This window comes from Sus scrofa, chromosome 7 (assembly GCF_054392235.1).
Source record: "Sus scrofa isolate SSC_HxYL_T2T_F1_AM1 chromosome 7, Sscrofa_HxYL_maternal_Yorkshire_Landrace_v2.0, whole genome shotgun sequence".
Taxonomy (NCBI): domain Eukaryota; kingdom Metazoa; phylum Chordata; class Mammalia; order Artiodactyla; family Suidae; genus Sus; species Sus scrofa.
Genome location: NC_139389.1, coordinates 105,092,033 through 105,107,911, shown reverse-complemented (window position 1 = coordinate 105,107,911; position 15,879 = coordinate 105,092,033). Strand labels below are relative to the sequence as shown.

Below are 15,879 nucleotides of genomic sequence, written 5' to 3'. Positions count from 1 at the left end.
TCCAGATCAACCCCATGGACAAGAAGTGCTGCCTAACAGAACTCTATAGATGGCAAAGTTGGACAAATTATCCTCCTCCACTGGGTTAAGTGGATTCTCCTCTGCTGCAGCCTTCCGCTGCCTTTAGAGAGCTACCCTCCTCTGGACTCCATGTTTTCAGAGAGGGGTTTGATGCAAGGTCTGAGGCATTTAAGTAGCACGACTAGAACACAGCTCACTTATGAGACCTGCTTCTAATATTCTCTTATGTAGCGTTTGCTTCCTCTTTCCTTTTATGTCAGTTTTGGCCTCTGTATATGTATCAGACACGCAATTCCATCCTGTACTGTACAGACAGGCTGTGTTTAGGCCAATCCTATAATTTTAAATGGGAGGTGGTAGGACATTAATAAATAGGGGCCTTGCGGAGTTCCCGTCGTGGCGCAGTGGTTAACGAATCCGACTAGGAACCATGAGGTTGCGGGTTCGGTCCCTGCCCTTGCTCAGTGGGTTGACGATCCGGCGTTGCCGTGAGCTGTGGTGTAGGTTGCAGACGCGGCTCGGATCCCGCGTTGCTGTGGCTCTGGCGTAGGCCGGTGGCTACAGCTCCGATTGGACCCCTAGCCTGGAACCTCCATATGCCGCGGGAGCAGCCCAAGAAATAGCAACAACAACAAAAAAAGACCAAAAAAAAAAAAAAAAGGCTTCAAAAAAAATAAATAGGGGCCTTGGGAATTGATATATTCAGAGATCAATGTCTCCTTGTGGGGTGGTTGGACCATAAAAGATACAAAGTTCCAAGGTTTTGGGAATACTTGCAATACTTAAGTTTTAATGCAACCCAAGGTAATCGTGAGACCAATGGGAATGATAAAGTCAATGTTTATTAAGTGCCCAACATATTCTAGGTGCTTCTGAGGTCCTTTCTTTTAGCCATGACAAAACCCTGGCAAAGTACCTTTCATCTCTCAATATAACATGTCAGATAGAGCTTTGATTCTCTGAAAGCCAATGACTTTGGGCAAGATCACGTACTCAGCAGCTTGTTGAACTACATTTCACATTCATGTGCCTGTGACACCGAGTTGTTTTCTCTTCCTACTGTATCTGCCAAGGTGTCTTGTATGCCATCTATCATGTCGGGCTTATTTAACACTGGCAAAAATTGTGAACCCATAACAAAAATCTAGCATATCACCAGCTAATGAAAGGTCTAATAAATTAGTAAACAAGTACAAACCAGTTCAAACAAGATGTGCTGCTGGCGCATGGATAAAACATTAGTATCACTGCCTAAATAAGTACAGGTATTCCGCTGGTGAATCGAATAGGTCCCACTGTCCTCTACAGGAGCAGTAAGACTATGACCAGATGTAAAATACTAAATGCATTTAAACAACACGGACTCTTTTTAAATTGCCAAGTCATTTTATTTCAAGACAACGACTTCAGGATAGCTATAGGATTCTGTGACTCTCAGAGTGCTTCTAGATGATTTCTCCCAGTGTGCGCCAATGTGACTTTCTCCATTTTGTGTGTTCCGGTTTGTATTTACTTAGGCTTAAGGCATTACGACTTTTCAGAAGCTGTTTCCTCATACCTCTGATCTACAATTTCTTTCAGGTAGAAAAGGCTACCAATAATACATGAAACGAAAAGAAGGGCAAAACGAGCAAGTACGAGAGCTAGTTCGATTTTTACATTCGTTCTTATTTTGGCTCGAGTCTCTTTTCTTTTGTCAGGTGGTGGGCCACTATCTACACTCCCGCCGCCTCCTTCAACATCACAGTTTGGTGGTTTCCAACCTTGCTGACAGTGACAGTGTCTTCTGTTGTTGCAGACACCTCTGAAATTGCATGTGCTAACGTCACAGCTAAAGTTCAAGTCTGGATAAAAGGTACAGTTTTGGTCCTTGCAGAATTGTCCTGGGCCACATGATGCACCATCAACTACAAGACCCAATTGTGGTGTGAGTGTCCCAAAGTGGGCATCAAACCCAAAGCAGGTTTTTGGTGTAACATCGTGTACTACTATATGACGAAATGTAGTATGCGCCCCGCCGGCAGGAATTTTCTGCACATTAGCACAGTGCAGCATTCCACACATGATATCATCTTCTTCACATTTTACAGGTTTTCCTCCTCCTTCGACCACCCTCACCCCACAGTTTCCAAATCGATCGCCTCTCATATTCAATGTACTATAGCATATCGGTGCAGCCTCTTTTACTTTGACGCCAAAGAGGGCTTGGCACTGCATGTTACGGTCACTACAGTTTCCCTTCACACAAACAGCCAGTGGTGAACAAGGGGTTCCATCCTGGATATAAGAGTCATCTGGACAAGTGTGTGTTAGTCCAGTGCAGTATTCTGGAAGATCACAAATACCAAGAACATCTCTGCACATTCTTCCAGGCTGAGCATAATTACATCCAACACAGCAAGATCCTTCGCTGCATGTACTGCCGAGCGTGAGGATGCAACTGTTCTCACAACACGGGTCTTCAGCACAGTCCTTCATGGTGCCACAGTCACATTCCTCCCTCGCATCTAACTTCTTGTCACCACAACGATTAGCTACATAAGGAAAATTATCATATGGTACATTTGCTTCACTCAAACAAGGATCCCATCTATGTACCACTTCATGCAGTGTCACATACGAACAATTACTTAGCATATCCAGAAGACCAGTCTCGGGAGCCATGACACATTTATCTCTTCGAAAACAACGACAACCTGGTACATCATGTGTACAGCCCATAACATGACCTAGTGCATGTGCTGCAAGAGTTGAAGCTAAAAATATGTGATTATTCCCAACACATACAAATGATGCACCCCAATTGGGGTTGCATATTCCTGAGTGGCTTCCAAAATACGTGTCATTACCGAATCGATGTCCTGTTAAAAGCACTGCAGTGTCATGAGGAATTGAATAATACCAACGATACATTTTCCATAAACCAAAGTCACTAACTGCAGCTCCGCCATTGGGTACATTGTCAAAATTAATTCTTTCCCCGGCATTCCATATGCACAAAACGCGTATACAAATATCAAATCCAGCCTGGAAGTAAATACTATGCAATATGTTGTTCATAATCACGACATTCTCTATTACACTTGTTTGATTTGGGTTGAGAAGAAAATATGAGTGGGCAACTGTATAGAGAAGTTTTATGTATTTTCTATGTGGCCACCACATATACACAGGTCCTGCTCTAGGCATCTCAGCAAGCAAGGCCTCCTCATCTGCTTGATTTGTATCTTCCCCTCCAATCTTACATTTTTCATCCTCTCCTGGTGTTTTTTGTGTCACAAGCAGAGAAATCACATGCTCAAATTTGGAAGACGCTTCCAGGGGTTTGATTTCGTAAGTGAAGTCGTCCACCTGGAGCATGCCACGCAGACCCCCATGGCAGGTGTCCAGTGTGCCCATGGACCCAGGAACCCCTTCCAGGTAGCCATAGTAGTAACAGTCTCGAGGGACAAAGGGGTAGTCCTCCTGCATGGCGCCTTGGTCATTGTCGGTGATGACAGGGAAATGTCTGGGCAGCAAGCTTTTCTTGACTCTCATGTGAACCACATGTCTTTGGCCACCGAAGCGAATCTTGTAGGAGAGCTGGCCTTGTATCTCAGCTGTACTCACTCTGTGGGACACCTTCCTGGGGATCACAATTTCAGAGGCAGTGAAGCGCCATCCTGGTGGCGCATAGGAGCAACAGATCGGGCCCAGGAATAACCAGAGCAGAGGCAAGCAGGGATCACCTCGCAGCTGGGCCTGGGCAGAAGCAGGTCCCATGAGCGAGGAAGCCTGGGGCCAAAGAAACTGCAGTCAAGCGGGAGGCAGGCAAGGCTCTCCCTGGAAGAGCAACCTCAACGGCAGTATGGTCCTGAGGAGAGCAGAGAGAGGCTGGAGGCCTGGCATCCCCAGAGAGGTGGAGCAGGGACAGGGAGGCTGTTACATAACAATGGTGGACTCCTGAGTGGACAGGGCCATGCTCAGTCCTCCTAGGGATCCTGGCACGGGGGGATTTTAGAGAGGAGAAGGCAAGGGAGAAATTAGGAAAAACAGAATGTCTCTCTGGGCTGAGAGGTGGCCTGGTCTCTTGGAGAAGTCACGGGGAAGGATAAGTGGGTTTGGTGCCAGCTTTAGACTGTTACTGACGTTCTTTTTTCCCAACCCCAAGTGAGATAAGACATCAATCTGTAGCTAAAGCATGAAGTGGAGAGGAGAGTGGATGCTTCCCCTTGTAAGAATTTTGAGGACAGAGTCAGAGTCTCTCACCCTTTAGAGAAATGGAATGTGCTAGGCCTGATTAGTGGAACCAAAGAAGAAACAGCGTCATGAGTAGAAAAGTGAGGGTGGATGGCAAGAGTTTATTACAAAGTGACACTTATACCTGCTCTATGACGCCTATGACACCTATACCTGCCCTGTTTCCTTTATTTCTTGGATGCACCTGCAGCATGCAGAAGTTTCCAGGACAGGGGTTGAACCTTCAAATGGAAGGCCAAGAATAAAGAATTCCACACTCTGCTTTTCAAAAGTTCAAGCTGTGCTACGTTCAGGAGATGCTTTTACTTCAAACTAAATACAGCCAGTCCTCCTTATCCCTGGGTTTCTCACCCACAGATTCTACCAAGAGACTGGTGATTCGACCTACGATCTGTGGTTGGTTGAATCCGCAGATGTGAAATTCAAGGATATGAATGCTGACTGGATCTAATCAAAGTCATTTATGACAAACCCACAGCAAATATAATACTCAGTGGAGAAAAGCTAAAAGCCTTCCCACTAAAATCTGGCACAAGACAAGGATGCCCACTCTCACCACTGTTATTCACCATAGTACTGGAAGTCCTAGCCACAGCAATCGGACAAACAAAAGTAATGAAAGTCATCCAAATAGCAAGGAAAAGGTAAAACTGTCACTGTATGCAAATGACATGATACTATATACAGAAAACCCTAAGGACGCTACACAAAAACTACTCGAACTGACCAAGGAATTCAGCAAAGTAGCAGGACATAAGATTAACATTCAGAAATCAGTCACATTTCTGTATACTAACAATGAAATATTAGAAACGGAATACAAAAATACCTTTTAAAGTTGCACCCCCCCCCAAAATCAAATACCTAGGTATACACCTGACCAAGGAGGTGAAAGACTTACATGCTGAGAACTATAAAACATTAATCAAGGAAATTAAAGATGATGTAAAGAAATGGAAAGATATCCCATGCTCCTGGGGTGGAAAAAAAAATGGCTATACTACCCAAAGCAATCTACAGATTCAGGGCCATCCTAATCAAAATACTCATGACATTTCCACAGAACTAGAACACACAATCCAAAAATTTATATGGAACCACAACAGACCCAGAATTGCCAAAGCAACTCTTGAGGAACAAGAAACATGATAGGGATTTTATCGAATATATAGATTGCCTTGGGTGATATAGTCATTTCGACCATGTTGAGTCTTCCAATCCAAGAGCATGGTATATATTTCCACCTGTTTGTTTGTTTGTTTGTCTTTGTCTTTTTAGGGCCATACCCATGGCATATGGAGGTTCCCAGGCTAGGGGTCTAATTGGAGCTGCAGCTGCTGGCCTACACCACAGCCACGGCAATGCAGGATCCGAGCCGCATCTGTGACCTGCACCACAGCTCATAGCAACGCCAGATCCTTGACCCACGGAGCAAGGCCAGGGATCAAACCTGCAACCTCATAGTTCCTAGTCTGATTCATTTCCGCTGTGCCAAGATAGGAACTCCCTCCACCTGTTTGTTTCACATTTGATTTCTCTCATTAGCATATTATAGTTTTTATGGTATGAGTCTTTAGATACATCCCTTTAGATAGGTTTACTCCTAGGTATTTTATTCTTTTTGATACAGTGCTAAATGGCATTTTTTTCCTTATTTCTGTTTCTGATCTTCTGTTTCTAGTGTATAGGAATGCATGAGATTTCTGTGTGTTAATTTTGTATCCTGCAACTTTACTAAAGTCATTGATGAGCCCTAATAGTTTTCTGGTAGCAGCCTTAGAATTTTCTACATGTGGTATGGTGTCATCTACAAATGGCGACAGTGTATATACCTGGAAGTGGGATTATTGGATCATATGGTAGTTCTATTTTTAGTTTTGGAAGACCATGATACAGTTTTCCTTTGTGGCTGTATCAATTTACATTCTCACCAACCAGGCACAGTCGTTAAGACATAACGTTAAGATATATCTCCCCCCGCCCCCACCAACAATTGTTATTTCCTTTCTTCTTGCTGATAGCCATTCTAAGAGGTGTGATGTGATATCTCATTCTGGGTTTGATTTGCTTTTCCCTTACGATCAATGAAGTTGAGGACCTCTTCAAGGACTTGTTGGCCATTTGTATATCTTTTTGGGAGATGTCCATTCAGCTTCTCTGCTCATTTTTCAATTGTGGTTTTATCTTATTTGCTTTTTGTTTGGGGGCAGTTGCTATTGAGTTGTATGAGTTCTTTATATATTTTGGATATTAAAACCCTACCAGATATATGATTTGCAAATGTTTCTCCCATTCAATAGCTAGCCTTTTAGTTTTGTTTCTTTTTCTGAGCAGAAGCTTTTTGGTTTGATGTAGTCCCTGTTATTAATTTTTGCTTTTCTCATTTGTACTTTTAGCATTATATCCAGAAATGAGTTTCCAGACCAGTGTCAAGGAGGTTTTCCTCTGTTTTCTTCTGGGAGTTTAATGGTTTTCGATCTTAGATTTAAGCCTTTAATCCATTTTGAGTTCACTTTGTGGGTAGTGTAAGACAGGGTTACCATTTTATTCTTCGGCATGTGGTTATCCAGGTTCCCCAGTACTTCTATTGATTATTCTTGGCTCCCTTGTCAAGTATTAGTTTATCCCATTTGCAGGGGGTGTCTTCTGGGCTCTTTACTGTGCTCTACTGAGCTATGTGTCTGTTTTTAATGCCAGTACCATACTGTTTTGATTATCATAGTTTTGTATGTAGCTTGAAATCAGGAAGCATGACTCCAGCCTTGTTCTTCTTTCTCAAGATTGCTTTGGCTATTTGGGCTCTTTATTGGTTCCACATAAATTTTAGGATTGTTTATTCTATTTCTGTGAAAAATACTATTCTCATTTGATAGCGATTGCATTGAAATCTATAGATTGCCTTGGGCAGTATGAACATTTTAACAATACGAATTCTTACAATGTATAAACATGGCATGTCCTTCCATTTGTTAGTGTCTTATTTGATTCCTTTCATCAAAGTCTTATAGTTTCTGGCGTAGAAAATTCACTTATTTATTTAAATTTAATTCCTAAGTATTTTATTATTTTTGATGCTATTTTGTTTTGGACTATTTTCTTTCTTTTTTTTTCAGATTTTTGCCATTGGTGTTAGAAATGCAACTATTTTTTCTATGTTGATTTTGTACTCTGAAACTTTATTAAATTCATTGACTAGTTTTAGCAGGGTTTTTTTTAATGTAGTCTTTAAGACTGTCTATATATATACTATATATATATATACTATACTATATATATATATATACTATATATATATAATATTATGTCATCTACAACTAGTCACAGTTATACTTCTTCCTTTCCTATTTGGATGCCTTTCCTTTTCCTTTCCTTATTGCTCTGACTGTGACTTCCAGTATTATGTTTTAGGGGTTCCAGTATTAGAGGTGTTGGAAGTGAGCAACTTTGCCTTGTTTCTGATATTAGAGGAAAAGTTTTCAACCTTTCACCATTGAGTCTAATGTTGGCCATGGGTATATTACTAATAAGGACTTTAATTTTAAGTATGTTCCTTACATATCCAATCTGTTGAGCATTTTTTAATCATGAAGGGATGTATTTTGTCAGATAGTTTTTCTGCATCTACTAATATGATCATATGACTTTTCTATTAATGTGGTATATCACATTGAGTGATTTGCGTACATCTGTCCATCCTCATATCCCAGGGATAAATCCCACTTGATTATGCTGAATAATCCTCTTAATGTGCTCTGCTGTTGAATTTGAGATGTTTTTATGTATATTGATCAAGGATGTTGGCCTGTAATTTTTTTTTCCTTGTCATATCTGTGTCTGGCTTTTGTATCAGGGTAATGCTGTCCTCATAAAATAAGTTTGTAAATGTTTCCTCCTCTTTCATTTTTTGGAAGAGTTTTAGAAGATCAGTGCTAATGCTTCTTTAAATATTTGGTAGACTTCACCAGTGAAAGCTTCTGATCCTGTGCTTTTTGTTGGAATCAATCTCCTTAGTCATAGCTAATCTGTTCAGACTTTCTGTTTCTTTGTTGTTCAGTCTTGGTGGATTAATATGGTCCTGCTGAGAGAGACTGACCTCACAAAGGATAGCCATATCTGTGTGCCTGAACTTCTACCATTAGTACTCATCCCACTGGCTCATCCCAGACACTCACTCAGTGTCTCTCTGGATTGGGTTCTATGAGCACCAGGCTAAGCTGACTTGGTGAACTCAGTCTGGAAACAGAAATGGACAAGGCCAATTGCTGGTGAGGTTTGCTATGATGGATTGAGCAAAAGGCAGATGCTGAGGGAGATGTGACCTCTGGCTCAGTAGCCCTAGTCACACTTGAACAGAGGGAGTTGAGGGAGTGTTGAAGGCACAAAGGCTAGCAGCCACCTGCTCCTGCCACCTCTGCTCCAGAAGCTCCACCAGGCCATCTCCATGTCTCCTCTCCAGGCTGCTAAAGAAGTTCGGGCAAGAGTTACTTCTCACTCCTGACATGGCTAATCCCTTCCAGGCTGTGTGTGTGAGGCAGTCAGAACCCCCAGGGCCATTCTGAAATGTGTACATCTGTCCCCACCCTCTGTGGGGCATCTGTTCTACCATCTACTCTCAGAAGTTAACATGGTTCCTTGTCTGTCCAGCTTGGGCTGGGGGCTAGAGATCCAAGATGAATGAGATCCATCCCAGAACCCAAGGCCTCTCTAAACTGGGGGCCAGAGGCCTGGGTTATGCTTGGTGTGTGACCTTGGCTGAGTCTCTGCCCTTCTCTGGGCCTCAGTACCCTCACATGAGCAGTGAGAGGTAGATTCACACAATGGGTTTTCACTTCCTGCACCCTGCACTTAAATGAAGGAACTATATTATTCTCATTTTAAGAGCAGTAGAAAAGGTGGTATATGGAAGTTCCAGGCCAGGGATCAAATCTAGGCCACAGCTGTGACCTATGCCAGAGCTGCAGCAGCCTGGATCTTTAACCCACTGCACTGGGCCATGGATCAAACCCACAGCTCAGCAGCAACCCGAGCCGCCCTGGAGACAGCATCAGATCCTTAACCTACTGCACCACACCAGGAACTCAATCACAGTAGTTTTGTTGGAATACTCAACATGTCTCATTACAACATCTTTTCTTATGTAAGGTGACACCGTAACACAGGTAACAGCCAGACCGTTAACTCTTTATATTATTCAATAAGATATTTTCCACTGTAACTTCTCTTTTTTTCTCTGTTGATTACCTTGGAAGTGGAAAAGAAAATAGTAAACAAACAAGCAAACAAAAGGCTGGGGTAGATTCCACGACCGTAGTGAGTAAGACGATTCAGGCACCAGTTTGACCATGGTCTGCTGCCAGTTTGGGAATCTGCTGGGGATGGAGCATGCAGTCACCTTGTTGCCCATTTCCAACAGTGTGCCTTCCTACACTGCTTCAACAATGGCATCCTCAACATGCTGACTGCACTCAGGTGTCCACCCTTCACAGCACATTGCCATATGTAGTGTGTTAGCAGGTGTACACATGGGGAAACTCTGAGAAATCCAAGAGCAAGAACCCAGATATTTACGAAAATCACAAATGAGCAACTCATATTAATAATGTTAATATGAAAGACCCTTCTCTGGGAGAGAAGTCTACATTTATAGGGTCTTAAAGACACAATAAACTTATGGGAGACACACACACACACACGCGCACGCGCACACACACACACACACACACACACATCTTTTTAAGCCATGCAAAGTTACAAAGAGAACTGGCCCGTCTGCAGCCCTGAAGATAGTTCTCACCAGAACCCAACTATGATGGCACTCTGATCTTGGACTTCTAAGCCTCCAGAACTTTAATCACTCTAGAAAGAGGTGAGACACTATGTTGAACATTGGGAGATGATGACTAGAGTAAATAGGAATAAGAGATGATTAAAAGGTGACATCAGTTGCATAATGGCCCAGATGAATCCCAACACCCTCTGTCAAAGCCTCAATCTTTATTTTTCAATAATATGATATTTTCTGAATAATTTTTTAAATGATGGATGTGTTGCCAAAGTACAGTGGTGGAACAGGCATAGGATAGACACTCCTATCACCCAAGGGATAAATTAGAAAGAAGAAAGGAGTGACAGGTCTTAAGTATATCTAGAATCTTACGGCAAGAGAAGAATTAATCCCCTTTTGCCTCCATGTTCTTCCCTTTAGGCACACTGGGGATTCTGTTCCACTTCCCGCCCCATTGGGGTGGAGGTCCTGCCTTGCAGGACCCGACAAGGTTGGACACCCAAGACTCCTAGAGGCCTGCCCCAAGGCTTTGGTGGATGCAGCCCACACTGCAGTTCTCATGGGCTAAAGTTGTTTGCCTGTGGCTGTCTGGGCTGAAATAATGCACGGTGGCTCCACCAGTCTGGGGTCATAGAAATGGCCTGCCCCCATGGCTCTGCTGGGGATGACCCTAGAGGGTGCTCCCTGTGGTGGCCTGCTTCTCCAGGGTCATGGGCCCTTAGCTCCAATAATCTCCATCCTTCAAAATCTAGGTGGAAGTAGCCACACCCCTTGCCCCTGCATCTCGTGCACTTTACGCACTCATGGAGATGGCCCGGCATGTACGCTGCCCAAGCCTGCCACCTGTGTCCTCCAGAGGGGTGGCTACTGTGGCCTGTGGTGCTGTGTTGGTGGAGGAGCTCAACCTCCTGGAGTAAAGTGCTGGGAAAGGAGTCCACAGGTGAGGCAACTCTGACAAAGCATGCCAAGGTCCTGCAGGCACAGGAGACCCCTTCTCTGAAACTGATCTAATGATCTCTGGATCACCTGTGAGTCATGGGGGTCATTCTGCCACCGTCTTGCACACAGCTCAAGTGCTGTTTTTGCCACATTCTCACAGTTCTTTTCAGACCATGCCTTCTCAAACTTTTCCACATGGATAGGCTGGGAATTTCCCAAATCTTTTAACTTCTGCTGCTCTTTGAGGAACAAGTCCATCTTTAAATCAGTTTTCTCTTCCTACATTGTACTAGAAGCTTACAGCAAAAGAAGGGAACCTAGACACTTCTTAAACACTTTGCTCAGCTATTTGCCCAGCTAAACATCCAGTTTATTCTTACAAATTCTACATTCCACAACACACAGGACACAACCCCCCGTCAGCCAAGTTCTTTGCCACTTGATGACAAGTATGGCCTTTCCTCCACTGTTCAATAACATAATCCTTATTGCTGTCTTCACTTCATTACTATGGCTTTTCCAGTTCATATCCTACCAATCTGTTCAAGAATACTTCGGTGTTTTCTGAGAATGTTAAGGTTGCCTATACCACTCTTTTCTTTCTAGGCTCTCACCGAGAGTCTGTCCACAGCACTGTGGGCTTTCTAGTTTGCAACTCAAAAACTCTTCCAGTCACTACCAAATACCTAGTTCCATGCCGTTCGCACAATTTCAGGTGTTTGTTACCTATAGCAAAACCTCCGGGAACCAATTTTCTGTTCTGTTCTGTTAAGGCAGCAAAATACCATAGGCTGGGTCACTTCCACAAAAGAGAACATAATGTCTCAGTTCCAGAAGCCAGTAAGTCCAAGAATAAAGCACCAGGAGATTGGATGCGGTAGGATTCACTTCCTGGTTCATAGATTGACACCGTCTCACTGTGACTGAACAGGGCAGAAGGAGTGAAGACTCTCTCAGAGCCTCTCTTAAAAGACACTAATCCTCCCTTCCGCCACCCCCCGCCAAACAAACACAAACACAAACACAAAAACAAAAGACTAGTCCCAAGCATGAGGGCTCTTTCCTCATGACCTAATGCCCTCTCAAAAAAGATGCCAATAGCGTCTGCTAAGAGCATCACCTTGGCAGTTAGGAGTTCAGCATGTGGATTTTGGAGGGAAAAGCTCATCTAAAGCACACCCCAATCAGATTCAGAAGCTCCATGACACTCCAGTAATTTGCCTCCATTCCTTCACTCCCTCACATCAGGAAAACAATGATTTAAATTCTGTTCCCAAATACTACTTTGGACTACTCCAGAACGTCATAGAGTGGAAGGCCTTCACAAAGTTCCTTTGGTCTGATTTCTTTCCACCATCATCATCATATCTATGAGACCCATCCACGTTCTTCCATGTGTCTGAAACTTGCTCAGATTTATTGAGGAGCATCCCACGGAATGAATATGCCAGTCTGTATGCCATTCATCTATTCGGCACTGGCTGTTTGTTTCCAGTCTGTGGAATGCATTCATCAACGATGCTACTAGGGGTTACAGAAATCATTGTGGGGGACTTCCTGTGGCTACGATCCTTGCATCATAGGGCAGGTGTAAGTGTCACTTTGTAATAAACTCTTGCCATCCACCCTCACTTTTCTACTCATGACGCTGTTTCTTCTTTGGTTCCACTAATCAGGCCTAGCACATTCCATTTCTCTAAAGGGTGAGAGACTCTGACTCTGTCCTCAAAATTCTTACAAGGGGAAGCATCCACTCTCCTCTCCACTTCATGCTTTAGCTACAGATTGATGTCTTATCTCACTTGGGGTTGGGAAAAAAGAACGTCAGTAACAGTCTAAAGCTGGCACCAAACCCACTTATCCTTCCCCGTGACTTCTCCAAGAGACCAGGCCACCTCTCAGCCCAGAGAGACATTCTGTTTTTCCTAATTTCTCCCTTGCCTTCTCCTCTCTAATACCCCCCACCGTGCCAGGATCCCTAGGAGGACTGAGCATGGCCCCGCCCACTCAGGAGTCCACCATTGTTATGTAACAGCCTCCCTGTCCCTGCTCCACCTCTCTGGGGATGCCAGGCCTCCAGCCTCTCTCTGCTCTCCTCAGGACCATACTGCCGTTGAGGTTGCTCTTCCAGGGAGAGCCTTGCCTGCCTCCCGCTTGACTGCAGTTTCTTTGGCCCCAGGCTTCCTCGCTCATGGGACCTGCTTCTGCCCAGGCCCAGCTGCGAGGTGATCCCTGCTTGCCTCTGCTCTGGTTATTCCTGGGCCCGATCTGTTGCTCCTATGCGCCACCAGGATGGCGCTTCACTGCCTCTGAAATTGTGATCCCCAGGAAGGTGTCCCACAGAGTGAGTACAGCTGAGATACAAGGCCAGCTCTCCTACAAGATTCGCTTCGGTGGCCAAAGACATGTGGTTCACATGAGAGTCAAGAAAAGCTTGCTGCCCAGACATTTCCCTGTCATCACCGACAATGACCAAGGCGCCATGCAGGAGGACTACCCCTTTGTCCCTCGAGACTGTTACTACTATGGCTACCTGGAAGGGGTTCCTGGGTCCATGGGCACACTGGACACCTGCCATGGGGGTCTGCGTGGCATGCTCCAGGTGGACGACTTCACTTACGAAATCAAACCCCTGGAAGCGTCTTCCAAATTTGAGCATGTGATTTCTCTGCTTGTGACACAAAAAACACCAGGAGAGGATGAAAAATGTAAGATTGGAGGGGAAGATACAAATCAAGCAGATGAGGAGGCCTTGCTTGCTGAGATGCCTAGAGCAGGACCTGTGTATATGTGGTGGCCACATAGAAAATACATAAAACTTCTCTATACAGTTGCCCACTCATATTTTCTTCTCAACCCAAATCAAACAAGTGTAATAGAGAATGTCGTGATTATGAACAACATATTGCATAGTATTTACTTCCAGGCTGGACTTGAAGTTTGTATACGTGTTTTGTGCATATGGAATGCCGGGGATGGAATGCGTTTGGACATTTGGCGTGATGGTGGTTCTCTTGTTACTCGGTTTGGTTTATGGAAAATGCAACGTTGGCAAGGTATGATTCCTCATGACACTGCAGTGCTTTTAACAGGACGTCGATTCGGTAATGACAGGTATTATGCCCACCGTGGAGGAATATGCAACCCCAATTGGGGTGCATCATTTGTATGTGTTGGGAATAATCACATATTTTTAGCTTCAACTCTTGCAGCACATACACTAGGTCATATGATCGGCTGTAGACATGATGGACCAGGTTGTCGTTGTTTTCGAAGAGATAAATGTGTCATGGCTCCCGAGACTGGTCTTCTGGATATGCTAAGTAATTGTTCGTATGTGACACTGCATGAAGTGGTGCATAGATGGGATCCTTGTTTGAGTACTTCAAATGTACCATATAATAATTTTCCTTATGTAGCTAATCGTTGTGGTGACAAGAAGTTAGATGCGAGGGAGGAATGTGACTGTGGCACCATGAAGGACTGTGCTGAAGACCCGTGTTGTGAGAACAGTTGCATCCTCACGCTCGGCAGTACATGCAGCGAAGGATCTTGCTGTGTTGGATGTAATTATGCTCAGCCTGGAAGAATGTGCAGAGATGTTCTTGGTATTTGTGATCTTCCAGAATACTGCACTGGACTAACACACACTTGTCCAGATGACTCTTATATCCAGGATGGAACCCCTTGTTCACCACTGGCTGTTTGTGTGAAGGGAAACTGTAGTGACCGTGACATGCAGTGCCAAGCCCTCTTTGGCTTCAATGTAAAAGAGGCTGCACCGATATGCTATAGAACATTGAATATGAGAGGCGATCGATTTGGAAACTGTGGGGTGAGGGTGATCCGAGGAGGAGGAAAACCTGTAAAATGTGAAGAAGATGATATCATGTGTGGAATGCTGCACTGTGCTAATGTGCAGAAAATTCCTGGTGGCGGAGAGCATACTACATTTCGTCATATAGTAGTACACGATGTTACACCAAAAACCTGCTTTGGGTTTGATGCCCACTTTGGGACACTCACACCACAATTGGGTCTTGTAGTTGATGGTGCATCATGTGGCCCAGGACAATTCTGCAAGGACCAAAACTGTACCTTTTATCCAGACTTGAACTTTAGCTGTGACGTTAGCACATGCAATTTCAGAGGTGTCTGCAACAACAGAAGACACTGTCACTGTCAGCAAGGTTGGAAACCACCAAACTGTGATGTTGAAGGAGGCGGCGGGAGTGTAGATAGTGGCCCACCACCTGACAAAAGAAAAGAGACTCGAGCCAAAATAAGAATGAGTGTAAACATCGAAGTTGCTCTCCTACTTGCTCGTTTTGCCCTTCTTTGCATTTCAGGTATTATTGGTAGCCTTTTCCACCTGAGAGAAGTTGTAGATCAGAGGTATGAGGAAACAGCTTCTGAAAAGTTGTAATGCCTTAAGCCTAAGTAAATACAAACCGGAACACACAAAATGGAGAAAGTCACATTGGCGCACACTGGGAGAAATCATCTAGAAGCACTCTGAGAGTCACAGAATCCTATAGCTATCCTGAAGTCGTTGTCTTGAAATAAAATGACTTGGCAATTTAAAAAGAGTCCGTGTTGTTTAAATGCATTTAGTATTTTACATCTGGTCATAGTCTTACTGCTCCTGTAGAGGACAGTGGGACCTATTCGATTCACCAGCGGAATACCTGTACTTATTTAGGCAGTGATACTAATGTTTTATCCATGCGCCAGCAGCACATCTTGTTTGAACTGGTTTGTACTTGTTTACTAATTTATTAGACCTTTCATTAGCTGGTGATATGCTAGATTTTTGTTATGGGTTCACAATTTTTGCCAGTGTTAAATAAGCCCGACATGATAGATGGCATACAAGACACCTTGGCAGATACAGT

General features: G+C 43.9%; 2 protein-coding genes and 1 long non-coding RNA gene across 3 annotated transcripts in view; 2 read left to right on the top strand and 1 right to left on the bottom strand.

Moving 5' to 3' along the window:
* Positions 1-15,879, top strand: part of LOC146401829 (uncharacterized) — a 227,940-nt gene that overhangs the window by 196,014 nt on the left and 16,047 nt on the right. The gene's annotated exons all lie outside the window — the stretch shown is intronic.
* LOC100525409 (disintegrin and metalloproteinase domain-containing protein 20-like) lies at positions 1,388-4,098 on the bottom strand. Its single transcript, XM_021100076.2, has one exon. The coding sequence runs from the start codon at positions 3,781-3,783 to the stop codon at positions 1,549-1,551; it is 2,235 nt and encodes a 744-aa protein (XP_020955735.1). The 5' UTR covers positions 3,784-4,098; the 3' UTR covers positions 1,388-1,548.
* LOC100525589 (disintegrin and metalloproteinase domain-containing protein 20-like) lies at positions 13,011-15,571 on the top strand. Its single transcript, XM_003128625.6, has one exon. It carries the CDS (start codon positions 13,176-13,178, stop codon positions 15,408-15,410), a length of 2,235 nt encoding a protein of 744 aa, XP_003128673.3. The 5' UTR covers positions 13,011-13,175; the 3' UTR covers positions 15,411-15,571.

Excerpts from the sequence above, each read along its gene's own strand:
- LOC100525409 (XM_021100076.2), bottom strand. The coding sequence starts at position 3,783 with ATGGGACCTGCTTCTGCCCAGGCCCAGCTGCGAGGTGATCCCTGCTTG.
- LOC100525589 (XM_003128625.6), top strand. The coding sequence starts at position 13,176 with ATGGGACCTGCTTCTGCCCAGGCCCAGCTGCGAGGTGATCCCTGCTTG.